This window comes from Neurospora hispaniola, assembly GCF_033458365.1.
Source record: "Neurospora hispaniola strain FGSC 10403 chromosome Unknown B0T23scaffold_6, whole genome shotgun sequence".
Taxonomy (NCBI): Eukaryota; Fungi; Ascomycota; class Sordariomycetes; order Sordariales; family Sordariaceae; genus Neurospora; species Neurospora hispaniola.
This window is the reverse complement of record NW_026944411.1, coordinates 2777433-2803328: the sequence shown is the minus strand read 5'-3', so window position 1 is coordinate 2803328 and position 25896 is coordinate 2777433. Positions and strand designations below refer to the sequence as shown.

Here is a 25896-nt window from a genome sequence, read left to right as displayed (position 1 = left end):
CCGAGTCTTTTTGCTGTTCGCCGCCCCGATCCCAGAAGGATAAGGACACGCGCCCGCGAAGAGTCACCCCTTCTCGCCTACTCCCATCCGACAACGGGGGGTGCATCGTCACCACCACACATCGCCGTCCACGCCTTTTAAAACAAGCCGACCAGACACGTCGTCTGCCTCCCCACACCGAGCCAGCTTCTCAGTCTGTACCTTGCATATCCAGTCTGCACGGCGTCACCATCACCAACCCACACCGACATCACCATCGCATCGCAACCACCTCATCACACACGCTAACCGCAACCACCAATACTACCACTACCACAAAAACAACAACACTCCTTGCCTTTCCCGACTCGAACATATTCAACCGTCTTCACGCCTTTAACGACGATAAAGTCTTCAACGAATCATAACCACCTCGAAACGATATTGTACTTCCGATAACACCATTCCGAGTTGCGCATATGGTAGCATACTAAGCCTACCATAAGCACCCCCCCTTTCGCCCCCGTTCAACCTCGGCGAAATCATCCACGAAACGATGCATCTTGCGCTCAAACACACTACTCCAGTCGCCGTCTCTGTCGTATCTTCCGGTCTGTTCTTCCATCGTAGAACCTTGAGATCCTGCGCTTTGCTGCTCTAGGATATCCTTTCTACTCTTCGACATACTTTGCTTTGCCTTGTTGGTGAAGCTTGCATCTCGATAGGTTCACGATCTGTTCAATACCCCAACGATCTAATCGGTCGATACTACAACAAGACGGCGACTGGAGGTACTTGGTTTTGCTTTCAACCACCATAAGTGCACCATGAATTTCAGCAGCGAACGTCGCGTGCACCCCCGCTGCAGCTCGCTTCTTCGAAACGCCTCATATCCCACTACCACCTCAACCTCCTACGCCTCCGTCGATTCCCTTTTCTCGGTCTCTTCTTTAATCTCGGTGCCGTCCAACACTACTTTGTCCCAAGACTCGGATGATTCCCGCTCGAGCGCATCCGACACTGAACAATCTTACCGCACCTTTTCTTTTCCCACGCAGTTTTCGAACTTGTCGCAAACTTCCATCAGCTCTGTCGAGAGCCTTTGTGAACCGTCCGTAAAGCATGTTAGCCACTGGCAAAAGAGTTGTGCTGAACAGGCCAAGGGCAACCGTCTTTTGAGACAAAACCCCCGGCGCACAAACCGCTCAGCGACCTCTCGTACTGGACATCCGCCCTCTCTAGTGAGACAAGATGACCGCAAAGTTAACTTCGTTGACACCGTTGTCGGTAAGGAGTATCTACTACTGGTTTTCGCGATGGACATATACTCAAATATCTTTCTTAGATGCAGCCACCTTGACCGTCGAAGCCATTTGGCCTTTGTCCTCAGCCTGCCCTCGCAACGGCAATGGAGCGAATCCGGGGCTTTCGCTGCGCCAGTTCATCCAGGAGACGCTCAAGCGCTCGCGTTCCAGCTATTCCACCTTGACGGTCGCACTGTACTACTTGATCCTGATCAAGCCCCACATCCCTGCCTGCGACTTCACCATGGAACAGCCCCGCGATTGCCTCGAGAACCCGGGTCTCCAGTGTGGGCGCCGCATGTTCCTTGCGGCTCTGATTTTGGCTTCCAAGTATCTTCAGGACAGGAACTACTCGGCAAAGGCTTGGAGCAAGATCTCTGGCCTTAATGTCAAGGAGATCAACCAGAATGAGATGGCTTTTCTCTTGGCGGTTAACTGGAAGCTGCACATCCCCGACCACTTATATGAGCGGTGGACTGAGTGCATGGCCAAGCTCAATCTGTCACTTCCACCCTGCTCTGGTTCTGCAGCCCAGCAGATCTATCAGCAGCAATGCGCCAACTACAAGACCGCTGTCTGCAAGTTGACTCCAGAGTTGGATAACGTCGAGGAAGTGGCCTCCTGGTTCCAGCAGAGATCGCCTGTTGCTGTGCCGACTGTCGCCAGATCGCTCTATACGCCTCCGTTCGAGCGTTCTTCCCCTTTCGAGAGCAAGACTGAGTGTCGCGCTAGAGTTCCGGCTCCGATGGCAACTCCTGCTGTTATGGAACCGAGCCCTTTCGCCGTTCAAGCGGAGTGCCGCATGGCTCCGGCGCTTGGTTTGCTCCCGAGCCCCCGTCCCACCCCTCAGCTGCGTGCAATGACCAGTACTCCTGCAGTGAGCGCTGTGTCTTGTCTTCTTGCAAAGGGCTCGTCGATGGGATACGCTATGCATCAGGCTTCGCACGCAACGGCTGCTCAGGTCTCGGATCGGTGGCCTTCGGCTGCATCTCCCCCCTATCTTACCCGCCGCTCGTCTCTTGCCAACAGCGTTTCTACTGCGTCTTCCCCCGAATCCATGATTTCCGATTCGTCGCAACTGTCTCGATCTTCTTCTTTCTCCGCTACTTCTGTGGAGAGTGCGCCGTCGTCCGACTCGGATGCTCAGGCGCGCTACCAATATGGAAAGCAGGATGGTGAGAAGTATGGTCTTCAGCCAATTATTGTTTCGGCCCATGAGACCTATGGGGGCAACACCTTGACACTTTCGCCCGAGTCCTGCTACATGGATCCAGCGGGCCAGAACCTCAATGATTACAAGGTCGCTGCACTTGCTCTTCAAGACTTGCGCCGTCAGGGCAGCGATCTTCCGGCTAGAGCGGGAATGAAGCGTGCTAGGGCTCCTTCTACCGACAAGCCTTTGCAGGACAACGTTCGCGACCTTCTTTCTGGCATGGACTCTGTGAGACCATCTCGCCAGATGCCGGTCCGCTCCTTCTCCGAGGAGAGTTACAAACGGCTCTGTTTCTCGGTGGAAGACGCTCGGCCTGCAATCTCGTCCCTCCATCCTGCCATGGGTGGCATCGGTGGTCCCGGGATGTGGGATGGGATTCTTTGCTAAGCAGTTGCGATTACCATTCGAAATATCCTTTACGTTACGTCACGTTCGCATCTAGCAGCACATTTTATCTACTACCTGCCTTTGTGACAAGCTTATAATTCCATATGTTCACTTGGGGAAAAATGGAAGGCGGCGCGCTGGAGTTAAGTTTTGCAGTCCAACCTTGGAAACATCAAGCTAGACGGCTTAGATGGAGCACCCAAGGGAACAGGCTAAAAGCACTTTTTTCATGCATTATCCTGGATCTGGGAAATGGCATTGGGATGGTTGGGCTCGTGCTTTGTTTTACCTTTTTGCGCTGGCGAACCGGTGGTTGTAGTTTAGTGTACGATGAGGAGCGGTGGTTGTGTCCGGTTGTTGTGTTTACAGTCTTTTTCTTTTTCTTTTTTTTTGTTTCCCCTTTCGTTTATCTGGCACGATGATATCCGCGTCTTCTGGACGCTTGGCGAATTCAGGGCATGGGAGGCAAGCACATGGAACGTCCTTTATGAACATAATGGATCTGGAGGAGCATATATCTTTACAACTGCAACCAGGAGCAGGGCGCAAAGGCAGCGCATACGAACAAACACAACAGAGAAACCTTGGCTTGGGATTATCCGACAACGGCTTTCACTCGCGGACGACCAAACCGACGAAGTCGAATGGCTTGCCAGGTTCCTGAACACCCTCGCTATGCTTAAGAAGCCATACTTGGCAACCCACACGAATAAGATTTGGGATCTTGAATTTCACACATTCCTTGGAACCGCTCTCGAACCTCCTCCGTCCGTCCCTTCGTTAAACACACGCACGCACCGAGAACATCGAAACCTTCGTATCATCGGTCGATCGTCGAGTTTTAGTTTACAAGCAAACAAAATGGAGCTATACAGACAAGCACACACACCCGGTTGCTTAACCAGCCGGATGGGTCTAGTTGCAAACTTATCAAAATCGAACACCTTAATAAACACAAATGTGTTCTGACATGCTTTTTTGCACAGATTCAAAGATTTTGCACACCGTGCCCGCTCGTTCTGCCTCCTTTTACGTGCCTGCGCCAACCGTTCGCAACCAGAGAGAAAGGAAATGTGAGCCAAATAAGAACAAACCGAGCTTGATCACGAGACTAAAGACGCGGAGAGGCCTACCGAGCCGCGACGGGAATCACGACACGACACGAGATCCCAGTACGGACCGATCAATGAACGATGAGGATGACTTGATGCCAAGCAAGTGAGGTAAGTGACTGGTAAGTTTGTTTGTCCGTTTGTCATGGTCGTAAGACTTTCGTGGGTCTCATCCACTTTGGTTCTCACTCACGTATTCACTCATTCACTCACTCATCGTTCGCCATCCGGATCTCATGGAACAAACCTCACCGGAACGGACGGATCGCAAACCCCAAGTGAGGTTGCCGTCCGACTCTTCGTTTTTGAGATCGCGCCACGTGCTGTTGTTCTGTGGCACACAGCGGGAAAACTCTTCAAACTCACCGCCGTTGTCTCCCATGTATGACTGGTTGGGCCCTCGAGCCGTTCATAGCCGGCCATTCCCTCCACTTAAGATCAATCAAGATGTGGAAGGTTTGACCTACGGATAAGGCAGGCACGAGGGTGAAGGCTCGTGAGGCATGTGAAACCTGACAGGCTCAGATTCCAAACGTTTTTTGCCTCCTCATTTCGGTTCATCGTTCACACGATCCTCGCGATCCAATAGTGTGCTGTAGCATGTCTAGTGGCATCTTCTGTCTCATTATACTTTGACAGTTGCTCAGAGCATCAGGAGCCCGCCCTCATTCGCGTCTCGAGTGGGCAAACGAACCATCTAACCAGTCATGCCTACTGGGATGGAAGTGTAAGGGTCCCCGAAAGTTCGGAGCCACGGAGCTTCAATCCCGAACTCGAGGCGAGACAGGACATGAGACTCACAGAAGCATGCCATATTCAGACACAAACTTGTGCGTGAGTGGCCGAGTGAGTCACGCCGGAAGAGGTCGGAACATCTCCGATATCTGTTTTAAACTTATACACTACACATGTGCACACGAGCACGCATGAGCCAGGAGTTCCTCCGGACCGGAGTACCCTGCGATCCATTGATCGCCACCTAGTCTGCCTGATTGAGACCCACTTGGTTTCTTGTTAGTTGATACTTGCCTTGGCAGTTGGTGGTGATGAAGATGATATTGGGGTCAGTTCGCGTACCATGACCCTCTTTTCACTTACTTGTCTGTTGTCGGACCGTCGTCAGTGGTGATACTGTGGTTGGTGAGACTGGGAATTCAACTTCATGGACCCGTCCTGGGCTAGCTGCCGGGTGGCCGGAACTATTGGGGTTCCTAGGGTCATTGGAATCATTGAATCAGGACCGGGACGTCGTGTTGCTTGCTTACACCACTGTGTCTTGTCGACACTAGGATACTGCTACCACTACATGACCTGTCATTGTTGATATTGTTGTGGACTAGCTCGGTTGCTGGTTATAGTCGCTGGTAGCTGGCTCTGGGGACTACAGAGTCCACCACCCTAGTATGCACAAGCTGTCCAGCCGATGGGGAAATGTTTGTACGACGGAAATGCAGCAATGACTTAAAGATTCCCAGGATGTTTATTATCTCCTCGAGCTGTCCTTGATTGGACCTACCGACTACTATTTGTTATGAAAAAAAATAAATCAAAAAATTTATCAACACCACCCTTCTTCCCATCCCGGTTCGATAGTCTCCCCAGAGAGGCATTTTGTGCTCGGGGTTATCGAGTGTTGATGGCTGGCTTAGGGATGGGGGCATCAGCTGAACTTGATTCCTACAGCTTTCCAAGACGACGCTGGTGCCCTGTCTGGTCTTGTCTCACATTCCCTCTCACCTTGTCTAGGTTCAAGCTGTCAATAAACGGAGCGATGATGGGCATGTGATTGATTGAAAGGGGTTGCAGTTGAGTGTGAAGATAACCGGAAGAGAGGGAAGAGAGACACACAGAGAGAGCAGGAAGAACTTTCCTGTGGTAAGAGACTGACCAAGGGGAAAGTGGCTGGCTGGCTGTCTGGATGGCTGGCTGTGGAGATAGATAGGTAGTTGGGGAACGGTCAATGTGTTGATTACCTACCTAGGTAGGTTGTTAGTTGATATTTGATGCTGGAACATTGATACTCTACTCATGCACTTGCGCCATGCACTACAAGGAATGGACGTTAGTTGTAATATAAGTTGGATATTAGTGTGGAAACTTAAGCCTGTAAATTATGGCTTTGCTTGGTCTCGTACTCGACCTATGTATCCGGGTTACTGAAAAGAAGGTCAAAGATGTATGTTTGGGGGGTTCGGTGGTGGACAGTCTAAACCTGGGTTGTGTTTGTCACTTCGATACCAGGTACGTTGGGTCAACTTCCTTTGGCGTTTTGGTGTGTAATTCATGCCTTTTGTTCTATGATTAAACCTGGTGAATGTTCCAGACGCTGTTTTTGATATTGAATTTGTTATGGTTATTCATGTCATTGTATTTCCGATCCGCACATGGACATTTCGAACTGGTACTTTATCATTTTGATACGTCCTATAAGGTTTGGAATAGATCGGGGTGAATCTCTCCTGAAATATTGGGTATACTCTACTCACAGATACACTAACTAGGATTGGATTGGATTGGATTGTAAGTGGAACAGGCCAGAAAGAGGTACAAGGTGTCTACTCTGGTGGGCGTCAAGCATTGTGAGGGCGGTTGTGTGGATTGGTCTTAGTTGTGGTATGACGCTGTGGGAGTTGGGACCCAAAGGCGATGCGTAAGGTGAGAGTTGCCTGGGCATTACGAGGTCTTTGTCTGCAGAAAAATCGAAGCCCAGTAGCAGTTCTGGTTGATCCGGTCTGATCTAGCTGGGTGTCTTGTTGTGTGAATGGAGCTATAGCTGCGTTGATAATACCTGTGTGGCTTTTTTTTCACAAGTGACTGATAATCCAAGAAGCTGTCTTTCAACATAATTGAATCGCAATTAGAGATATTACGCTGTAGGTGAGGGCAGTATCTGTAAGTCTACAATGAGTTGCACTGCAGAATACGAGGAGATGTGAGGGAGAGAAAATGAATGAGAACTTCATTGTCATGTGGAAAGGAAATATATGCGTATGGTAGATATTCAAGTGGCAATGTCGATATATTGACCTGGCTTATATCGGGAATATCGGAGGGTCCTCTAGCAGTCTTTCGTAAAACTGTTCTTCGATCTCGTCTACCGTTTCACCCTTTAATAAGCCTAGCTCGTCGTTCACATAATCGAGTCGTCGTATTCGTCTACTTCGATGGCTTTAGGCAGATCCGCAAGAACCATCTCTCTCAGGACGAAAGACCTGTCCAATTTTATCGCTTCCTTCAACGTGAAACGGTCCTCCAGGACGTCGAATTCAGACACTGCCTTTCTTCCTCCGGGATGGAGGGGAAGATCACTGTGTTGCTACATGCAGCCTATGACCAGGATGAACAATGCTTAGCCAGACCATAATCCAGCTCAAGCCTTAGGGGGGCGTGACGCTGTGGTATCCGCCAACATAGTTGCTTTTCAGAAAAAATCCCAATCTTCCATGGGACTGATGGAATATTGACCGACTACTGATGTATCGTACACAAGACGGCGTGCTATGTCCCAAGTGGCGATGGGGCAACAAGCAATAGTAACGTTCCTGAGTACCCCAAAGGTCCACATAACCCGTATGGCGAAGTAGGCCCTCTATCTGGCGGAAACTGCCCGACAATATGGTGCAAAAGTGACTTCCATCGTCCATCATGACCGAGGTTAGGTACCATTGCAGTGCACTTGCTGAAGTGGAAATGGAAGGAATCACCCCACTCGACACCATCATCCCTTCACTCCTTCCTCAAGAATGATGTGACATCCTCCACTATCCGGAAAACGACCCAAAAGAAGAGGGTTTTGTAGCCCTAAACGCCGGTCCTAGCGCTGCACTCTGCGGTGTCATGGGCAGAGGCGGGAGTGATTGCATCTCCGTCTGCATTTGCTGCAACCTCCTCGCCGCCGGCGTTCCCGCTCGAACAGTGCTTATGTCTCTCGTCCTGGGACTGATGCTTCTTTCCCGTGCTCTGTCGCGCTCTCTCATCCGCACCATAGGTTTATCCTGCCCCTGTGATCTGGTGACAGGCGGCACAACGGGCTGAACTTGCTGCTGCTGCTGCTGTTGTTGCACATGTATCTGCCTCCTGACGATGACACTCAATTCGGCTGCGTCCTTGAGTCCTCGCGATATATTTCCAAGCTGCTTGAGCGTTTCTGGTGGTAATGAAAGTTTCGAGTTGAGCTCTGCCGTTTCCTTCCTCGCCCCCTCTGCTGCCGAAGCCTTCGACTTCACTAACACCGTCTTCAACAGATCCCCAAACTCAGCCCAAGCCGTGTATAAACCCTCACATACATCCCAAAAAGAAACCGATGCCGATCCGTGGCCCGAGCCACTCCGTGTCTGATTTCCTCGTGCACTAGAAGGAGGGGAGAACAATGCCGGGTCGCCGACCCTCAAAGTGGACAACCTCTCCCGCAAAGCTTCCGTTTGTTTCTGCACTTTGACACCACTGTTCAAGAGGACGGTCCAGGCCTTTGCTGCTTCCCTCAGTGCTGGACTAGAGTGAACCTGGTGATGGTAGTACGCAAACAAGGAGTTCAGCGGTGGGATGGTGTGAAAGATCTGGGAGGTTGCTGACTTCAATTTCAAGAAAAGCACATCGAACGGCGCATCAGTCGGATCTGGTGCGGCATTATTAGACATATGTGAAGGGGTGAGCGAGGAGAAAGATGGAAGAGAAAACGAGGTGGCAGTGGGAGGTGGCTCTGGAGTTATCGGTATCGGCTGGATATCCAGTTTCGCTACCCTTGTCGACGCTGTGGTAACGCCGATGCTCTTTGCAGAGGTGAAAGTTGGAGCCGAATCCGTCGTGGCCACTGCTATTGCCCGTGTTGGAGCGCCCCCTGGCCCAGGATAAGGTAAGTCCGTCCTGACTTGCATGTTGACACCCCCTCGAGCAGACTCAAGGCCACCCGGGGGTTTGGGGCTTTTAAAAGACGATAATGGGGTATGGTTCCTCGTTGAACCTCTTCTAAACGGCGTTAGAAGTGTGGACCATGGTGTCCGACGTCGGGGTTTGAGCGTCGCTGCCGCGTCAATGTCAGGCGCTGGAGGTGATCCCATGGTTGCGCGGAGCTCCATGATGCTGTGGTACACAAGCATGAGGAAGGTTCGAAGGTACCTCTCATCCCCAATATCCACGAACATGTCGATATGGCCGCTAAGCTCACCACATATCTGGCTGTAGGCGCTAACGAGCCTTGACAGCGCCTGCTGAAGAGACCATTGATTCGGACAGCCAACACCACGTGTGCCAGTCATGAGATCCAAAGCATGGATAGCTTGTTCCAGCTCATGGAAGTGGAAACTGGCTTTCTCAAGAGCGGCTTCGAGGTTGGATCCAGCCCCATGGTTGACGACAAAATTCGACATGCTCTGAACAGCTGAATGGACTTGTGATATCGAGTAGAGAACACCGCGAGCGACCTCAAGAAGCGGATCACGGCTCTGAGAAGCATCTCGGCGCACTGGAAGGACTGCCAGTTCCCAGACGCTGGAGGGTGTTCCAAGTGTCGCGCTTTCTCGTCTGAAAGGGTTGGTGAACACCGGACTGTTTCCAACTCGACTTGCTCCACGAGATTGACTTCTGATTAATACCCTAGAGACCGGCTGAATCGTGTTCCCGGCAGCAATATTAGCCACAGGCCTTTCCTCCTCCGCCAAAGACATAGCCCGTCCCAACTGAGTCCGAGTCACATGGGCCCCATTTGGCTTCAGACCTCGAGAAAATCTAGGAGGCACCGAACTGCTCCTCGACCCCGCACCCTTGGATCTTTGTAAGGCAAGGGGTATCAATCCCAGTTTTTTGTTGACCAAGGACGGGCTTTGGGATACGCCCCTGAAGTGCGATCTCTGGGGAATGGGCGGTGGTTTCGAATCCGCGGGGCGAACCACGGCAACCGTAGATGTTATTGTCGACGAAGAACTAACGCTGGTGCCATTGACACGGATAGGAAACCGCCCGTTGCCCGTTGCTCGTCTTTCCATTGGCCTGTGTGCCTTGGGATCTTCGGCCAGGTTAGCATCGCAATCGCCATTGCTCATTTCTCCAAGTCCATATCGTCGAGTAGAGGTAGGCACCAAAGGCTGCTGAGCTTCCGCGGAAAGGCCCGAAACACCCTCAGGCGAAGTCACGATTGAGTCCGCCATCATTTCGTTCTCTTGTTCTGTTCGCGTTCATCCATGCAGTGATGACCGCTGGTTGAATCCAAATCCTTCCAGAAATGGTTGGAGAAAAAAAAAACTCGCCGACGGAACTACGGCTATCCTTGCATGCTTAAATCCTTCCTAGGCAGAATTCAAGCCCCATCGATCCGACCTCACGGTAGGCAGCCGGGCGGGAAATGACACCGTTATACATGGTACTTTCTCTTTCCTTCCTTTCTGCCCAACAATTTTTGGTACGCGCCAATGAAACACTTGGTTCCATCCTGTCACCCCTCCATCTTGTGGGATGGAACCGAGCCGTGTGGTCAGCTTCGGTATGGTTAGTTCCCTATAGGGCGGCAGCGGCTTGACAGCTGACAGTGGCATATGTGAAAATCCATCAGATATAGTGTCTAGGGTGACACAGTGACATTGCTTCTGCCCGTTGATCTCTTGTTTTTGTGCTTGATTGAGCCGTGGTTTGTAAGTAATCCAGGTGCCAAACAACCGAGCCGAAAAAGTCTCACATTGGACGAACCAATCGCAAAGAAACATATATAAAGAAAAACGGTGTGGCTGTGCAGTCGAGTACTGGTTTGTTTGTCAGCTCGAGACCTCGGGTCAACTCCCTAAGACGTTTTTATATCAAATCAATCAGTTTTGTATCATGACCAAAGCGTGATCTTACCTTGAATATGCTCTTTCCGAAATTCAACATGTCTATTGAATTTTGTTTATAGCTTTCTGGACCATACCTGGCCATTTACTTTATGTCTGTGAGGCTTAGGAGAACTCGGGACGGATCATGTCCAGTAGACCAGAAGTACCAAGTTAACAAACAAACAAACCGGCATTAGATTGTAACTCGAAATTGAATATTCCAGCTGTTGGGTAGGTATGCACAGGCTGGTAGTACACGCAGAACGTCTGGCGTGGATAGAAGCATGATATAGAGCAAATAAGTGATATCCAAGAAAACGCACGCCCGTCTACCATGCATCCCAGCATGGTACTAAATATAATAGCAAAACGTACTTTCAGTTCACCAAATTGTTTAGTTGCGTCAGCCCATCTTAGAGATCCTCCTCCACGCCATAACCTTCATTCTTCCCACCCTGAACAACCACCCACCCCTTTTCCTTCTCAGCCTGCTGCTGCTGCTGTTTCTCGCCCTCATCCTCGCCATCACTGTCACTTCCCTCATCATCACCATCCTCAGGCTTCTCATGCTTCGGAGGAGGGTGATGAGGTCCACCGTGGTGCCCCTCCCACTCCCCCGGCAACCTAATCCCTTCCCACTCCTCTTTTGTCACCTTCTTCCACTCATCAACAGGGATCCAGCCGATATAAGCGCGATCGCCGAACCCGCCAATCCAGTACACGTGCGTCACCACCAGCCGAACAAAGTGCGACTCGTGGATCCGGTTGCCCGGGAGCCACCACTTGGCGTCCGGGTGGACCTTGGTGAAGCACGAGGCGAGTTGCGCGCCGATGGAACCTTCTTGGCTGCGGTCGTCGCCGCCTTCGATCTTTTCAACGTAGCCTAGGAGGGAGAAGCGTGGGAGGGCAGCGGGGGAGAAAGGGCGGCGGGGAGGAGGAGGGGGAGGGGGAGGGTGGTGAGGGCGCTTCTTTTTGTGGTCCTTGTGCTTTTTGTCTTTGTGGTCCTTTTGATCTTTATGTTTTTTGTGGTCGCGGTCCTCGTCGTCGTCATCATCACCATGGTGAGGAGGCTTCTTGGGCCCATGTGGAGGAGGGCCATGGGGAGGCCAACGATGATGAGGAGGAGGAGGGGGAGGAGGGGTCCACTGCACTGCCAACGAAACATTGCTGCCGGCGGCAATGTTCTTGAACGAGGTCTCGATGCTGATGGCTAGTAGCGTCGGGTTGCCGACATCGTTGGTTGCGTACTCGCAGTCTGAAATGTACTCCATCAAACCATGGGGCATGCCGGCCACCTCGGCGGGTCGGTTCTCCTGCAGCTTTGGGTTTCTCTTTTCTTCTTCGGTCATGATGGAAGAGGAGTTGGAGGCCGGGAAGATGGTGGCCAGAGTGCCGAGGGGGGTGAGCGCGAGGATGCGCCGCGCCATGACGGCAGACTCGTACGAGGTTGGAATCCGCGGCCTGGATGGCTGCGATGGCTTGGACTCATGTTCACCCGGCACGGCGACGGCGGCCGCGGCGGTGAAGAGTGCGCTCAAGGCGATGGGCTTCATGGTGGGTGACGCTGGTGGTGGTGGCTGCCGAACAAAGGGCGCCGATGATAGCTCGAGGTTTCACAGTGTAAGTCCGGTACTTGTCTGGATCAGTGATGTAAAGCGCTGATACTTGGGAAGATGTAGGTCCAAATGGGAAGAATATCAAGAATGAACACAGTCTTTTTTGCTAATTCCACTCTTGAGGTGTAAGTCCTGGTGTCGAACTGAAATATCAAGAGAGAAGGTCAACAAACGGGAGACAAAAAGACGGGAGCAGCTCCAGTCCGATAGACTTCGGGGGTCTGGATTGGGGGGCGACCTCGTAGGGCGGTTAGCGGGCCGCGTCTTCATTCTCCACTTATTGAGTGCTCTGTGACGTGACTGGTCAGGTCTGAGCATGGTGGCCGGTGTAAGTGAGGTGGGAGTCGCCAGCACTTCAAGCTTCAAAGGCCCTGCCAGGTCACTGTGAGGAATCAAAGAAGTGTTGCCCGTGCCGTTGTTGCCGTACAACACACTCCCTCTAGAGGTCGATGTGTGTACACATGACTGGCGATAATTCGCTTTGCTGTTTGTCGTGCCGACGAACGGATGCTGAAAGTAAGTTTGAATGGAAATGTGACAATTTAAATACGACACTCGCTCAGACGATTACGAATACCACTCATGACAGGGCTGTCAGTGTTCTTTGCAGCCGAGAGTTTGGGCCCACATGTCTCCCAAGAGGACGCGCAATCATGTGCTTCAAGTTGCTTCCTTTAGCTGATAGGCGATAAGAGTTCCGCCAACTGCCAAGACGCCAAGAAATGGCCCGCCACAGCAAACCTACGCCTTCGCCACCTCACGTGAGCCACGAAAAATCGCTGTGCCGGAGAGGAGGCGAGCGCACGGTTTGAGCCCCAATGACGAGCCCCGCAGCTCCCACAATTAATCGCTAAATCCAGTCCGCCCAGGTCAGTATTCCTGCCAGTCTCGATTTTTGCTCCCCTTTTGACGGCAAGAGGCCTTACCACTTCGACAACCACAGCAGTCTTCTCGCGCCCACCGCAATAACCGAAAATGGGAAAGGTTCACGGAAGGTATGTTGTTTTCGCTTGCCAGGCTTCATGCCCGTTTTCCTGTTGATGTGATGATGATGAACAGCCATGCTAATGATGATTGAACAGTTTGGCCCGTGCCGGTATGTTGCTCTCCCCGTGATGTTCATGTTGTCCCATCACCATCATCACCGCCATCACAACCCCGCCGATTGTCATCGACGATGAAGACAACAATATCGAAAAGCACGAGATGATGGATTTCGAATGTTACGACCCCTGCCCACACCCAAACACCGAAGACAAAAAACCGATCTTGACAACCGATGAGAACACCAAATCTGACGAATCCGCAATACAGGCAAGGTCAAGTCTCAGACCCCTAAGGTCGAGAAGCAGGAGAAGAAGAAGACTCCTAAGGGCCGCGCCAAGAAGAGACTCGTTTACACTCGCCGTTTCGTCAACGTCACCATGACTGGCGGCAAGCGCAAGGTCAGTTCCAACCGGCAGAGCAGTCTAGCCTGGCAGATCTCGGGACCGCGAGAATCTCGAAAGCGGACATGCAACCAGAGAACGGAACAAAACTGACATGATGGGCAAAACAGATGAACCCCAACCCCGGCTCTTAGATTACCCCAACCCGCAAACCATGAAGCTTCCGTCGCGATGACAACTTTCTTCTCTCCGGCGACAAAGTTAGCGAGCTAAAAGAATCCCATCAAACCCTTTTCTTTCCCCGCGTCACCACGATGAACGAACTTTTGACGATGACGAACGAACAACAAGACAACGCCGGAAGGGACTGTACTGTGTGCTTGTATCTTTTTCTTGGGATCCCTGGAAACAGGGCGATCCCAAGATTAAGGTTCGGGGAATAAGGGCGAAAAAAAAAAGCAAGCAAACTTTTTTTTAGGGCGTCTGTGATTGGGATGGGATGCTGTGTTTCTGGGTGTGGTATGGGTGGACTGGAGTCTACGGACGAAAGTCTACTTCAAGGCCAACAATGTCTGAGAAAACGTAAAACAGAAATGCGATTTTCCAGGCAACACATGATTCTCGGTTCTTCGTGATTCATTGAATGGGAATGTCACAGATAAGCATGCACGGCCGTTGTTTTCATTCCATCATCTCTGTAACATACAGGTATGCGTAACTCACCTTGGCCTTTTCAACTCGCCCCATCAAAGATGAAAGAAGATTAAAAAGACAACAAGGTTCTCATTCACTGCAAATAAATACCTTCTCCGGATCTACCAAACCCCGGACGACCATGACGTAGCTTTTGTACCCAAACATATTGATCAAAGAGAAAACAGCCCACGAGATTCTCGACTAAGCGTACTTTCGCTACAATATGCACACATAGATGCCAAAACTTCGAAATACCAATACTGTCATTGCGATGCTGACTGAATCTCCCCTTCACTCTACTGCATTTCTCTTTCCAAGATTTTTAATTAACCGCATTTTCGATATATGACTAACTGAGTGTATGCGTACATCATACCGCTCTCCGCTTTTCATCCGAGGTAAGTTCCTGCCCATGTCCTCCCGTGACATTGTATCATACCACGACTATACTACAAACATACCACTTTCATCCATCACTCACTCCCTCCACCCACTCCCTCCACTCATTCCCTCAAACACCCCCCGCCTTCAAGCACCAGGCGTACCACTCCTCCCCCTCCTCTCGCGCTCAAACGTATCAATATACTCACTATGCAACTCCTTGACGGCCGGGATGATCAAGCTCTCAATCTCGATTTCCGGTTCACCTTCGGGGAGAGACTTGGGGTCCAGCGGTTCGTCCTTGTCTGTTGTTGTTGTTGTTGCTGCTGCTGCTGCTGCTGCTGCTGCTGGGTTGCCGGAAGAAGTAGAAGAAGAGCCGACACGACGGTGCATGGGGACGCGGATCCACCTGTCTTTGCGGTTGGGTGCTACAAAGACTACTTCCCATTTGCGGGTGGAGCTGTTGTTTTCCGAGTTTGGTTAGTTAGTTGGTATGGGTAGGAGGGAGGAGGGAGGAGGGAGGAACGTGAAGGATGTGAGAAGGGGGTGAGGGGGGAAGAAGGGGATAGAAGAGAAGGGGAAAACATAAGGCAAAGGAATGAGAAGAGAATTAGAAAAACATACAGCAAATTTCCAATAACCAAATGATGCTGATACCTATTCAGCGAGTACTTGGCCTTCAGCGTCAAGATGCTCGGATCCGTCTCCAGCTTGAACGAGACGATCATGCCCTCAGGCGACCACCCTTCAACCAAGTTCTTGAGGAACTTGGGCACAGGGTCAAGATCGACCACCAACCGCTTACTCCTAGGCACGGTGGGGGAAGAATCAAAGTTGTCAAAGGTCTCTTCATCCACCACTCCCGTGCCTCCCGATCCATTCCTAGATGCAACAGAGCCAGAGGCAGGCGTAGCTCTGGCACTAGGGTTCGCACTGGGCGCAGCAGATGTGGCAGTAGAAGATGACAATTTCTTCTTTAAATCCGCCGCGTCCGTGCTCTGGATCTTGTGCTCCGACATGCGGTCCGGCGGCACGAAAAAGTCGCTGACGGCGGCCGCGAGATACAAGAGAGCGTTGGGGCCGAGCGGCTTCATCAGCTGGGCGATGGACCTCAGCTCGTGCAGATAGTCCGAGATGCTGAGGAAGGGGATGGCCAGCAGCATGTTGTTGTCGCGGGCGTCATGATACTTGCGAAGGACTTGGAGCATTTTGCTGGCGTCCTTGTCGCGGGCAACGACAGAGCCGTCGGGCCCTTCCCGAAGGAAATCGAGGAAGCAATCCTTTGCGTGCGAGTAGTGGCGCGAGAAGGGCAGGAGGGAGAATTGTCGGTGAAGAAAGAGGACGGCGTAGCCGGCTTCGAGGAAGTACTCGGCGGATGTCTTGGGGTTGATCGGTTAGACAGATCCTCTCTCTATGAAGGGGCACTTTGATGGTGATGCCCCTGACATATAAGCAAGCAAGGAAGTAAGGAGGGAAAACTTACAGCTCCGCGAGTGCCAGCCGAAAAGTTGTCAATGAACCGCACAGTCTGCTTTTCTGTGATACGTTAGCAACCTTACTCAGTCATCCATTTCCCCCTCGTCACTATTGAACCATGTCCTATATTCACTGCCTCACTCCTTTCCCATCCCAACTTTCACCCCTTTCTATCGTCCCCTTTTCCCCAGTTCCTCTTCACCATTTACGCCCCTGACAACCTCCAGAGAACAAAAGGAAAAAGGAAAAGAGAAAAACTCACCAAGCGGCACAGTAGTTCCACCACTGGTAATCAGCACCAACCTCCTTCCCTCCTTGGCATGGAAATCGATAAAGTCCTTGGCCTGCTTCACGTGCTTTTCAAGGTCCTTGGGCGGCGGGTTGGCAGAGAAGTAGTGGTCCTCGGCCAGAGTGGCCAGGTTGGGCGGTGGGGTCTCGCCGGGGATTTGGGACATCATTTTGTCGGTGTTTTCGTTTGAAGTTTCTGGTCGTGGTGATGGTGATGCGAAGATGATGTCCTGGTTTTAGTTTTGACGCTCTTCTGGTTGGTTTGCGTGGTTGTGACGATGGTGGTTGTGCAGTTTGAGCGTGATGATTAAGATGAAGTCTAGTTCTCGAGAAGAACGGTGAGAGACCGTCTGCTTGCTGTGGTATGTTAGCTAGCTGACTTCAATATCTTCAAAGGAAGGTGGAAGTGAAGTGAATTGAAGCCCAAGAGACTGATGATGCTCAGAGAAGAACTGATTCAGTCCGTAGTTTCCATCGCCATTTATGCCAAGACCCTTGAGTGGAAATGTAAAAACGCAACCTCGACATGGTCCCCTATTCCTTCCTTTTCCATGACTCCATTGCGATACGTTCGTGAATACTTCACGCTATAAAACCCATGACCGTACATGCACCCGTATCCGGCTTGAACCGGATCGGGAGCGCCCGAGAGCATCAGTGATGATCAATGAGGACCCCGATAGAGCCATTATGTTTAGTGTTGGGTTTGGGCGGAGGAAGGATAGGTAAAGCCACTTGACTCGACCCAGTTGCAGCTTATAATGGCTTTGAATTCTTGCATAGGGGTTTGTAGAGGGTCTGTATATGAGACTCCATTGATGTAGAAACTGGAAGTCTGATGTTGATGGACTGACTGACCTGGGTGATTGATGATAAAGATGAGAAGTACTAGACTCAATCCTCTTGGTATTCCGTTGCGAAGCCCGGTTTATATACCTTTCCCCTGAATTGACTCTGTAGACCCCAGTTATTCGTGATTATTGATCGTCTTGCTGAGCCTCTGCAGTGATGACCTGGAAGGAATCGGCAAGGGTATACAAAGTTTTATCGAGAACGGCGAGGCAGAGGCGCGGCGAATTGGTTATGTTCGCTCTTCAGCTTCGCTCCGTTCAGGTCGTTACAAGATTCAATTCGGCAATGTTGCGTCACCTCACGTTCTGGGGAGTTGCCGGTGGGCTTTATATGTAAAGCTGTGGAAGTAGAGTAGTGCCCTGTGATGTCGTGTGGGTGGTGTGAGGTACCGGACGGGAGTTCAATCGACGTCGTTGGGATCCCGGCGTGGCGGGGCACTTTCTATGGGTTTGGTGGGATATTGCGGGGAAGCTCCCCCCAATTGTCGGCGCCCCCCTTGGAGCATTCTAGCGGATTTACGGAGCATCTCAGGCTCAACCATCTGGCACCGGCGACCGGGCCACTACGGATGAACGGGAGTGAATTCGACCATTCTAGCCATTCGCCTCTGGATCGACGTTGGGTTACACGGGGGTGACAACGAACGATGTTTTCCCAGTGTGTCTGATATTTGTCTATATGGAGATTCGCTATCATCACGTTCACGGACCTGAACTAGGGCAACGGATGACTTGAATAATTGATAACCTGCCTCGAGCCTGCTTATCCTAACAAAAAGCGTTCCTGGGTGTCTCCTCCAGGGCACCGATCTATAACGCTTCTCTAAACCTCTACCTAGTGCCAATGATGAGTTGAGATAAACTGTACTACTTAGTACATGAAGAGATCAAAAAGAAGACAGCGGGTCAACAACCCTACAACCATCTTACAATGGACAAGCACAACAAAACAAACAAGACAAAGGACCCCCTTTTTTTTATGTCTAAACGCCGTCCGTCTAAGATGCATTTTGCCGCCATCATTTCTCTTTCAAAACAACATGAAAAAGGGGGACTCCCTTCATTCTCCTGAAACGCCAAACGCTCTCTGTCCATCACGCAACCCGGTCTGTTCTTTTTCTTTTACCTCAAGGCATTAAAACCACTTCTTGCTGGTGGATCTCTTTTGCTGCGCACTCTTCATCGAGTTGATCCTCCTCAACCTCTCACGGTTGCTGGGATCAAGTAGGACGTCGGTGCTCTCGTCGCGGAACCAGTGGTTGGGGGCGTTGCGGTTGTGCAAGTCGCCCATCTTGACACGCTGCACCTTGCGGAGCTTGACAAGGCCGTACCAGCAGACAATCAGCGAGGCGACCGTCGAGACCGAGGTGACCATGGCAAATCCCCAGTTGGTTTCCTCTATGAAATTCTCCAGGTTCATGCCGTACCAAGACGCCAAGAAGGTGCCCATTGCGAGGCCGAGAGTGCCCACGCTGAACTTGAGATCGAGCAACATGAGCGAGTTACGGTTGGCGTCAAGAATGGCGCGGATACTGTGATAAGTGGTTAGCTGTGTGTTTCCCTTTTCGCACGTTCAAAAAGTGGTGTAAAACTCACATTTCCTCCGTGTTCCTGATGCTCGAGACAAGGTTACTCGCTTCCTCCACAACTTCGTCGCAAATCTTGTTGTAAGACTCCAACAAGAGCTCGATTTCAGTGTGGTCATCCTCGCCTCTGTAGAGATCATGCGTCTTCTCAGTCAAGTACATGGACGCAAGATCATCGTCGGCCTCAAGCAGCTCCTCGATGGCATCACGCACGAGCTTGGCCTTTTGCTCGAAAGTGCTAACCCTCTTGGACAAGACAAGCAAAACCCTCAGCTTCTCGCGGTCGATGTCATCTTCGAGCTCGCTGAGAATGCGAATCACAGGGTCGCGGACGGCTTCGAAGTCAGCCTCCAGCTCAGAAGTGACCGACATTAGCACGGCTTCGAGAGCGCGGAATTCGTAGGGCAGACTGTTGGCTCCGGACGACTGCTTCTGCTGTAGTTTGCCTTGTAGATCGTACATGAAGGCTGACTGGGGGTATGAACTCTTGGAACCGTAGACGTCGAACAGAAGTACGCAATCATGTTTGATCAGGACCTTCAAGTGTAGCAGGTTGAGCAGAATCGCCGAGGGACGGATGAGGATATGGGGAAGGTTGGACGAATCGATCTTGCGAAGATCGCGAGGCAAAAGACCGTACTGTTGTATTTCAACTGGTCAGCAATGTGATCTCTTCATTTGTCTCAGATCACGTACCTTTGCAATAAGCTCACTCTTTTTGAGCTCACCGTCCACCATAACAACCTTGCCGTTCTCGTCCACTTCGGTACACCTCAGCCTGGGATCCATTGCAGCCTTTGCGGTCAGAGCCCTGCGCTGGAAGATAGAACCAGACTCTTCCTCGAGTGCTACTCTTATGTCGTCATCGTTCAGCCGCGTGTCTGGTGGTCCCTTCTTTTCGCCATTGCCGAACAGCCACTCTCTGAGTTTGGGCGTCTTGGAGTCACAGTCAGAGGACTGGTTTGACGAGAACCGCAACGAGCCAGCCGGCGGTGGGAGTGCGAGGAGGGACTTTGTGGTGCGCTGTTTTCGAAGCGACTTGGGGAGGATGGCCTCGAGGTCGACAAGACCGGCGCGCAACTGGGTGCGCTTGGGCGGGGTTGCTGTACTCAGCGATCTCGTTGTCGTCGAGGAAGAAGGCTGTCTTGGTGGTCTGGTTGAACCGCCTGCGGTACAGACATGGCGACACTGGAGAGCTGGATGGCGCTCAGCAGCAGCGCGACATGTTGGCGCAAACGAGAGCCCTTCGGACTGGGCGCGAAGATACCGAAGGAGACTCCGTGATGGCGCTGCTGGTCTCAATGCCGGCGGCATTGCAGCAAAAAACGTCGTCGTGGACTGACTGACTGACGATACTTGCTCTCAGTCTTCTCCTCTCGGTCGCAAAAAGTTGGAGGAAGAAGAAGAAGAAAGGCGCGCAAATCAAGCAGAGAGAGTGATTCGCGGTGTTTGTAAGGCCTTCCTGCCTTTCCAAAAAGATGGCCGCAACGCACCTCGCCAAATCCCAGTTCGATATTGTGCCTGCAGAAAAGTTAAAGCTTTCGACGGATGGAACCACGCCGCGTTGTGCTGCTAATAAACAGCATTGGCGCGAAAAGCTCGCTGTAGGAGGGGTGCTCCAAGTGCTGGTAGGAGTGAATGTATCAAAAGTGGAATTCGCCCATGCATGCGGGCAACTCCATTCGACATGGAAGTCGCTGCGTTTCCCCATTCATCGTGTTCCAGTTGATAAGAAAATTGTTAGTGCATCCAACGCCTGGACAACTTCATCGGAATGACATCTTTCTTTGGTGTTGACCGCTTTTGACATTTCCAAGTGACCTCAGAAGAGTGCGAGATATGCATCCTTCTCCAAATACGTCTTAGTTGGCTGGGTGATAGATGTTGCCAAACAAATCTCTTCTTTGAACAGCATTCACTGTTGACCGTTACCAAGATTACCATAACTGTTCAACCTTGCACTCTTGAGTTCTTTCTCCATAAATCCAATTCAGGCCCTCATCCTCTCTTCAGAACCCACTTGCTCAATGTGGATTTCACGACTTACACGACGCTTCAAACTTGACCACTTCAGCCGCTCCAGTCTCCTGCACTTCTGCGGAATGGTAAACAATGAAGCTGACGCCCATCAAAATTAGAGGCCGCCGCGGCCGCAAACAACCTTGGCAACCTCCAAATCCGGAGCGTTTCAGGCGCAAGTACCTGGATGGTGACGAGGACGAGTTCGACGAGGAAACTGGAGTCATTCCGAGTCAAGTCGACAAAAATGGTGTTAGACGACGACGTCGCGTCAAGACGAGAAAGCCGGCCGCTCTTATCGAGCAGCTGCCGCCTGAAATCCTTGAGCGCATCTTCTCCATGTCCGAGAACCTCAACTTTCCCAGGAGTAGTCTTCGCATTGGCTACATGCTCTCGGCCAGGACCTTCCTTATGCAGCTGATTGTCGATGCCTTCTCTCCGACGTGGGACATGTGGTTTGGCTGTCCCAGGAAGGATATCCAGTCATATAGGGGTTATGAGAAGGATGGTGAGAGAATGCCTGGCAGTCCAGATTTCCAGGTCAGTTTGCCTCGTCGAAATGCCGAAATGGGTTCATGAAAAGAGTGCTATTTGAACCCTTTTCACACAACACCAGTTACTCACTTCATATTATCGACTTCCCTCTCATAATATTCTCCTGCCACAAGGATCATCAACTGACAGCTTCACAGACCGCCATCCTCTCCTCCAAATGGTTCTCCCTCTCTCTCATCCTCCACGCCCAACAAGTCTGGATCCGGCGTCACGGCTCTGCCTCCCGCCCCTTCATTCACACCGAGAACTGGCTCATGCTCGGCCCCACGCGCATGGAACTTGATCGTGACCTGATATCAGGTCCCCGCCCTGGTGAAATCCAAGATTACGACATGGATGATGTCCGCGATGTTTATCCTCACCACCCTCACCACCGCCTGCACTTCGACGGTGACGTCTTCGACGACTCCGGTGCCCCTTCCTCGTCCCAGTCTAATACCAAACTGGACGTGGAAATCTGCTTCGAAGCCGATTGGTCCTGGTTCACCACTATTCTTCCCAAATTCGACCCCCAAGGAGTTATCTATAGCATGGAAAATCATGCCTTGCGCACGGGGTATTGGGATATTCACCCGGCGACCAAAATCCCTAATCATCTGCTGGCGAACCCGGTGGCCAGTTGGGATTCCGTCAAGTTGTTGTATTGGTTGGTCAGAGGTGGTGCGACGTTATCGAGCGAGCAAACCTGGGAAGTGAGTAGCCCCTAAACCTCTTCCCTTAACCCTTCTCATGAACCTTCACCTCCACAAACCTTCTCTCTCCCAATCTTGATCCCCTTAACTTTCTCCTCTTCAACCTCCTCCACCTCCACATTATCCCTCAACTTTTTCCCTTGATCCTTCGCTTAACTTTTTTGTCCCTTAAACTTTCCTCCCCTAAACCTCCCTGACTCCTCTCCACGCCCATCTCACCCAAACCTATTTACAAAACCAACTAACATACCAACCAGCTCACCAAACTCGGCTACGAACGCCTAATGTCCCACCCCGACCATCCTTCTACTACCATCACATCCTCTTACACCCCTCATCATTCCACCCTCCCCACCTCCCGCCCTTACATCCCCCACGCCAACCTCCCTCCCGACGCCCGCCGCGATGATCTAGATGAGGACCAAGAACGGGAACAAATGTCCCTCATCGCTCTTCGGCTCTTCTCCATCCTGCGCGTCTTTGGCCCCAACCACTGGCCCCATTTCCTCATGATCGAGAAGCTGGAGGAGATCAGTGTGGAGCGGCAGAAGCGGACTGCCTATTCGGACTCGCAGAAACCGGCCTGGAAGCTGTGGCTGCGCGCCCAGTCTGTTTTGCGGCATTGGATGCAGCAGAGGGGAGAGGAGCATGAGGACTGAGATGAGGAGTGAGAGAGTGTCGGAGAGATTGGGAAGAAATGTTGTGGCTATGATTTGGCTCGTTGACTGGAGTGACGAGCTTGCTCAAGTAAGGAGAATGCGGTGGCGATGACGTTAGATATTTGGCAAAGGAGATAAACTGGAGGTGGGTAGGCATCCAGATCCACTAACCCTCATGACATTGTTCATGAATAAAACACTGCTTCTTTAGCAGGCGGCCTGACAAAAGAATCCACTGCATCTTGGCCGTCAGTGAATCCGCCAGCTCAGGTCTCACCGTATGGCACTTGATACTTCTGCAATCAACCCATCAAGGCAGCACGAATCATGCCCACACACTCCTAGAGGTCACATTTATCACGATTAACTTCAGGGACAAAGGATAGATCGTCAAGGTCTTAACTATCACCCATTATGGACCAGCCCTCAGGACTCCAAGCATCCATGATACCAATGGAGATCCAATACCTCGCCCCTAAATCCGATAACCTTGCACGATATCGCCATGGTCCAAAGGGTATCCTTCCAATATAGCCTCCCTTCAACACCTAGACGCCGTTGCAAAAGACCCATCAACCTGCTGCTAGTCGGAGAAATACCTGACGAACCACAAGAATCACCACGAACTTGTGGGAGCCCAACCCGGAAACAAACCTTAAACGCCTCCGTCAGATTGTGCTCTGTCCTGTGCTGCCATCACCAGTCATTGGCAACAGGCACAGAGGTATTGCCGGCATTAGTTACCAGCACCCCAACCATCGCCGCCGGCATTGTCGCCCGCATCATCGGCGTCACCACCACCACCCCAGCCGTCACCAGCATCGTCACCATTAGCATCATCGCCGCCGCCAACCTCCTCCTCAAAGTCGGAATCGGCCTCGAAGTGAAGATTCTCTGTGTCCTCGGGAATGTACTGCTGGAGGAAGTCCGGAATTTCCTGGCCGGTCTCGAGGAGGGTGCGAGTGAGAACAGAAGCGATATCCTCGTCACGCTCAGTGTAAAAGGAAGTGGCAAGACCTCTATGGCCGATACGACCGGTACGACCAATGCGGTGAACATACTCCTCAATACCACCATACATGGTGGAGGGGAGGTCGAAGTTAATGACATGCAGAACGTTGCGCACATCGATACCGCGAGCAGTGACGGCGGTAGTGATCAGCACAGGCGATCTTCCGGCACGGAAGGCGCGCATGGCAGCCTCGCGCTCCCTCTGAGTTCTGTCGCTGTGCATACTGACACAGGGGACTCCCTTGTTGAACAGAAAGTCATCGAGTTCGTCAGCAGCGCGCTTGTTATTGACAAAGATAATGGTGCGACCGGGAGGCACCGTGTTGAGCAGATCAAGACAGGCCTGCTTCTTCAAATAGGGTTCGACCCAAATGACATCCTGCTTGATGTTGGAGTGGGTGCTTCCAGCGCGTCCAACGCGAAGGCGCACATGATTGTCGGCCAAGTGGGTCGTGGCAAGGTCACGAGCAGCCTTAGGGAAAGTGGCCGAGAAGAGCATATACTTGATATTACCCTCTTCCTGGTCTGTGGGGGGAAAAAGTATTAGCCTGAGCTCACCAAACAGTTTGGGGAAGCAGGAAGATGCTGTGCAGAGTTAACTTACCACCACCAGAGAGAATCTGGTCGAGCTCGTCCTTCCAGTCGTCATGAAGCATCTCATCTGCCTCGTCAATCACCATGTAGCGGACACGGCGCAACGACAGGATGTCCGGGCGATCCATAAAGTCGATAAGACGACCAGGAGATGCGACGAGAATGTCGCAGCCTTTCGCAATCTGCTCCATCTGCTCCCTCATCGGACCGCCGCCGTAGATGACGCAAGGGCGCAGCATGGAGCGATAGCAGAACTTTCTGGCCTCGTTGAAGATCTGAACCGCCAGCTCACGGCTGGGGCAGACGACGACAACCAAAGGCTCAGCTCTGCAGGGCTGGTCGATTCCGGGCTGATAGGTGACAGGGTTGGGACGAGGGGCCGCCAACTTCTTTGCCTTGCCCATCAGCTTGTTGATGATGGGGATCATATAAGCCGCTGTCTTGCCAGAACCTAGAGATTTGTCAGTGTCAAGGATGCTCATCACAGGGGCATCTGAAGATGAACTCACCAGTCTGCGCAATGGCAATGACATCATGGCCCTGGCTAATCGCGGGGACACAGTAACGTTGGATAGGGGTCGGCAAATCATAGCCCGCAAGCTCGACGTTGCGGAGCATGGCCGGGTGCAGGCCAGCAGCTCTGAAAGAGTCGATAGGCTCGACTCGAGTAGGTCCCTCTTGGACCAGCTGGAGCTCAGCGATGGCGGAGAAGTCGATTCCCCTGCGGCCGCGCTCCTCGACGGGGCCAAAGAGTTGGACCTCCAACTCCGGGAGCTCAGGGCCAATGTCACCCTCTTCGCCATCCCACTCATAAATGCGGGCCTGGCCATCCCACTCGGTCTCCCGATTGGCAAACTCGTCGTAGTGGTAGGGCGTCGCCTCAACCCAACCCTCGAGCTTGGGAGGGACGGCCTGCTCGACGGGAGCAGGGCCGCTGTGGCCGTTGGTATCGGAGAGAGCCGACTTCAGATCCGCAGTGCCCCAAGGACCGGCCTCAGCCTCGGTGACAGCGGGGGCAGCACCCCAGCCGTGGTCAGCCATGACGCGAGAGTGGCTGTAAGCGATGGATGAGTTAGAGAGGCGACCAGCTAGATGTTAAGCGATAGTGAAATGAAGTCTTGAAAGGAATCAAGTACTTCCGTGGGCTCAGGTGGAACTGAGAGACGGCGAGGTGACGCGACCCATGGAGGTACGGCGCGTTCAAAGTGAAGATGATGTCGCCGAAGAGGAGAGATGACGAGATAGAGACAAAGAAAGAGGAGAGACTTACTTGTTACGAGACGACGGAA

General features: G+C 51.9%; 9 protein-coding genes across 9 annotated transcripts; 4 read left to right on the top strand and 5 right to left on the bottom strand.

Annotated features, from left to right (window-relative positions):
- Window positions 1-806: 806 nt before the first annotated feature.
- B0T23DRAFT_320718 (cyclin-domain-containing protein) lies at window positions 807-2883 on the top strand (the record flags this gene model as incomplete). The annotated part of the gene is made up of 2 exons (XM_062835185.1): window positions 807-1266; window positions 1325-2883. 2 exons carry the CDS (start codon window positions 807-809, stop codon window positions 2881-2883), a joined length of 2019 nt encoding a protein of 672 aa, XP_062691125.1.
- Window positions 2884-3048: 165 nt separating this feature from the next.
- On the top strand, window positions 3049-4022 carry B0T23DRAFT_201108 (uncharacterized protein). Its single transcript, XM_062833388.1, has 2 exons — window positions 3049-3956; window positions 4009-4022. Exon 1 carries the CDS (start codon window positions 3214-3216, stop codon window positions 3850-3852), a length of 639 nt encoding a protein of 212 aa, XP_062691124.1. The 5' UTR covers window positions 3049-3213; the 3' UTR covers window positions 3853-3956; window positions 4009-4022.
- A 3535-nt stretch (window positions 4023-7557) lies between these two features.
- On the bottom strand, window positions 7558-10236 carry B0T23DRAFT_201068 (RAM signaling pathway protein-domain-containing protein). The gene has a single exon (XM_062833387.1). It carries the CDS (start codon window positions 10139-10141, stop codon window positions 7757-7759), a length of 2385 nt encoding a protein of 794 aa, XP_062691123.1. The 5' UTR covers window positions 10142-10236; the 3' UTR covers window positions 7558-7756.
- A 617-nt stretch (window positions 10237-10853) lies between these two features.
- On the bottom strand, window positions 10854-12604 carry B0T23DRAFT_201055 (pyridoxamine 5'-phosphate oxidase-domain-containing protein). The gene has a single exon (XM_062833386.1). It carries the CDS (start codon window positions 12346-12348, stop codon window positions 11209-11211), a length of 1140 nt encoding a protein of 379 aa, XP_062691122.1. The 5' UTR covers window positions 12349-12604; the 3' UTR covers window positions 10854-11208.
- A 430-nt stretch (window positions 12605-13034) lies between these two features.
- On the top strand, window positions 13035-14267 carry B0T23DRAFT_200980 (ribosomal protein S30). The gene is made up of 6 exons (XM_062833385.1): window positions 13035-13280; window positions 13355-13406; window positions 13494-13507; window positions 13726-13856; window positions 13970-14013; window positions 14113-14267. The coding sequence occupies exons 2-5, from the start codon at window positions 13387-13389 to the stop codon at window positions 13991-13993; spliced, it is 189 nt and encodes a 62-aa protein (XP_062691121.1). The 5' UTR covers window positions 13035-13280; window positions 13355-13386; the 3' UTR covers window positions 13994-14013; window positions 14113-14267.
- A 756-nt stretch (window positions 14268-15023) lies between these two features.
- B0T23DRAFT_322190 (DNA/pantothenate metabolism flavoprotein) lies at window positions 15024-16810 on the bottom strand (the record flags this gene model as incomplete). Its single annotated transcript, XM_062835283.1, has 4 exons — window positions 15024-15336; window positions 15501-16255; window positions 16360-16412; window positions 16615-16810. The coding sequence occupies 4 exons, from the start codon at window positions 16808-16810 to the stop codon at window positions 15024-15026; spliced, it is 1317 nt and encodes a 438-aa protein (XP_062691120.1).
- Window positions 16811-18164: 1354 nt separating this feature from the next.
- On the bottom strand, window positions 18165-20598 carry B0T23DRAFT_200916 (mitochondrial inner membrane magnesium transporter mrs2). The gene is made up of 3 exons (XM_062833384.1): window positions 19774-20598; window positions 19088-19716; window positions 18165-19023 (listed from the first exon to the last, which is right to left on the bottom strand). Exons 1-3 carry the CDS (start codon window positions 20389-20391, stop codon window positions 18627-18629), a joined length of 1644 nt encoding a protein of 547 aa, XP_062691119.1. The 5' UTR covers window positions 20392-20598; the 3' UTR covers window positions 18165-18626.
- A 243-nt stretch (window positions 20599-20841) lies between these two features.
- On the top strand, window positions 20842-23255 carry B0T23DRAFT_200889 (uncharacterized protein). The gene is made up of 3 exons (XM_062833383.1): window positions 20842-21636; window positions 21789-22343; window positions 22601-23255. The coding sequence occupies exons 1-3, from the start codon at window positions 21190-21192 to the stop codon at window positions 23000-23002; spliced, it is 1404 nt and encodes a 467-aa protein (XP_062691118.1). The 5' UTR covers window positions 20842-21189; the 3' UTR covers window positions 23003-23255.
- A 483-nt stretch (window positions 23256-23738) lies between these two features.
- B0T23DRAFT_322003 (P-loop containing nucleoside triphosphate hydrolase protein) lies at window positions 23739-25648 on the bottom strand (the record flags this gene model as incomplete). The annotated part of the gene is made up of 3 exons (XM_062835271.1): window positions 23739-24538; window positions 24618-25058; window positions 25117-25648. 3 exons carry the CDS (start codon window positions 25646-25648, stop codon window positions 23739-23741), a joined length of 1773 nt encoding a protein of 590 aa, XP_062691117.1.
- Between the last annotated feature and the right edge of the window lie 248 nt (window positions 25649-25896).

What these genes read in the sequence shown, in the direction of transcription:
- B0T23DRAFT_200980 (XM_062833385.1), top strand. Translation starts at nt 13,387, where the DNA reads ATGGGAAAGGTTCACGGAAG. An exon ending in TGACTGGCGGCAAGCGCAAG is followed by an intron (nt 13,857 to 13,969) that starts GTCAGTTCCAAC and finishes TGGGCAAAACAG; the next exon opens with ATGAACCCCAACCCCGGCTC.
- B0T23DRAFT_201108 (XM_062833388.1), top strand. Translation starts at nt 3,214, where the DNA reads ATGAGGAGCGGTGGTTGTGTCCGGTTGTTGTGTTTACAGTCTTTTTCT.
- B0T23DRAFT_200889 (XM_062833383.1), top strand. Translation starts at nt 21,190, where the DNA reads ATGAAGCTGACGCCCATCAAAATTAGAGGCCGCCGCGGCCGCAAACAA. An exon ending in CTGGCAGTCCAGATTTCCAG is followed by an intron (nt 21,637 to 21,788) that starts GTCAGTTTGCCT and finishes ACAGCTTCACAG; the next exon opens with ACCGCCATCCTCTCCTCCAA. An exon ending in CGAGCGAGCAAACCTGGGAA is followed by an intron (nt 22,344 to 22,600) that starts GTGAGTAGCCCC and finishes CATACCAACCAG; the next exon opens with CTCACCAAACTCGGCTACGA.
- B0T23DRAFT_201055 (XM_062833386.1), bottom strand. Translation starts at nt 12,348, where the DNA reads ATGAAGCCCATCGCCTTGAGCGCACTCTTCACCGCCGCGGCCGCCGTC.
- B0T23DRAFT_201068 (XM_062833387.1), bottom strand. Translation starts at nt 10,141, where the DNA reads ATGATGGCGGACTCAATCGTGACTTCGCCTGAGGGTGTTTCGGGCCTT.
- B0T23DRAFT_200916 (XM_062833384.1), bottom strand. Translation starts at nt 20,391, where the DNA reads ATGCCGCCGGCATTGAGACCAGCAGCGCCATCACGGAGTCTCCTTCGG. An exon ending in AGAGTGAGCTTATTGCAAAG is followed by an intron (nt 19,717 to 19,773) that starts GTACGTGATCTG and finishes GAAATACAACAG; the next exon opens with TACGGTCTTTTGCCTCGCGA. An exon ending in ATCAGGAACACGGAGGAAAT is followed by an intron (nt 19,024 to 19,087) that starts GTGAGTTTTACA and finishes CACTTATCACAG; the next exon opens with TATCCGCGCCATTCTTGACG.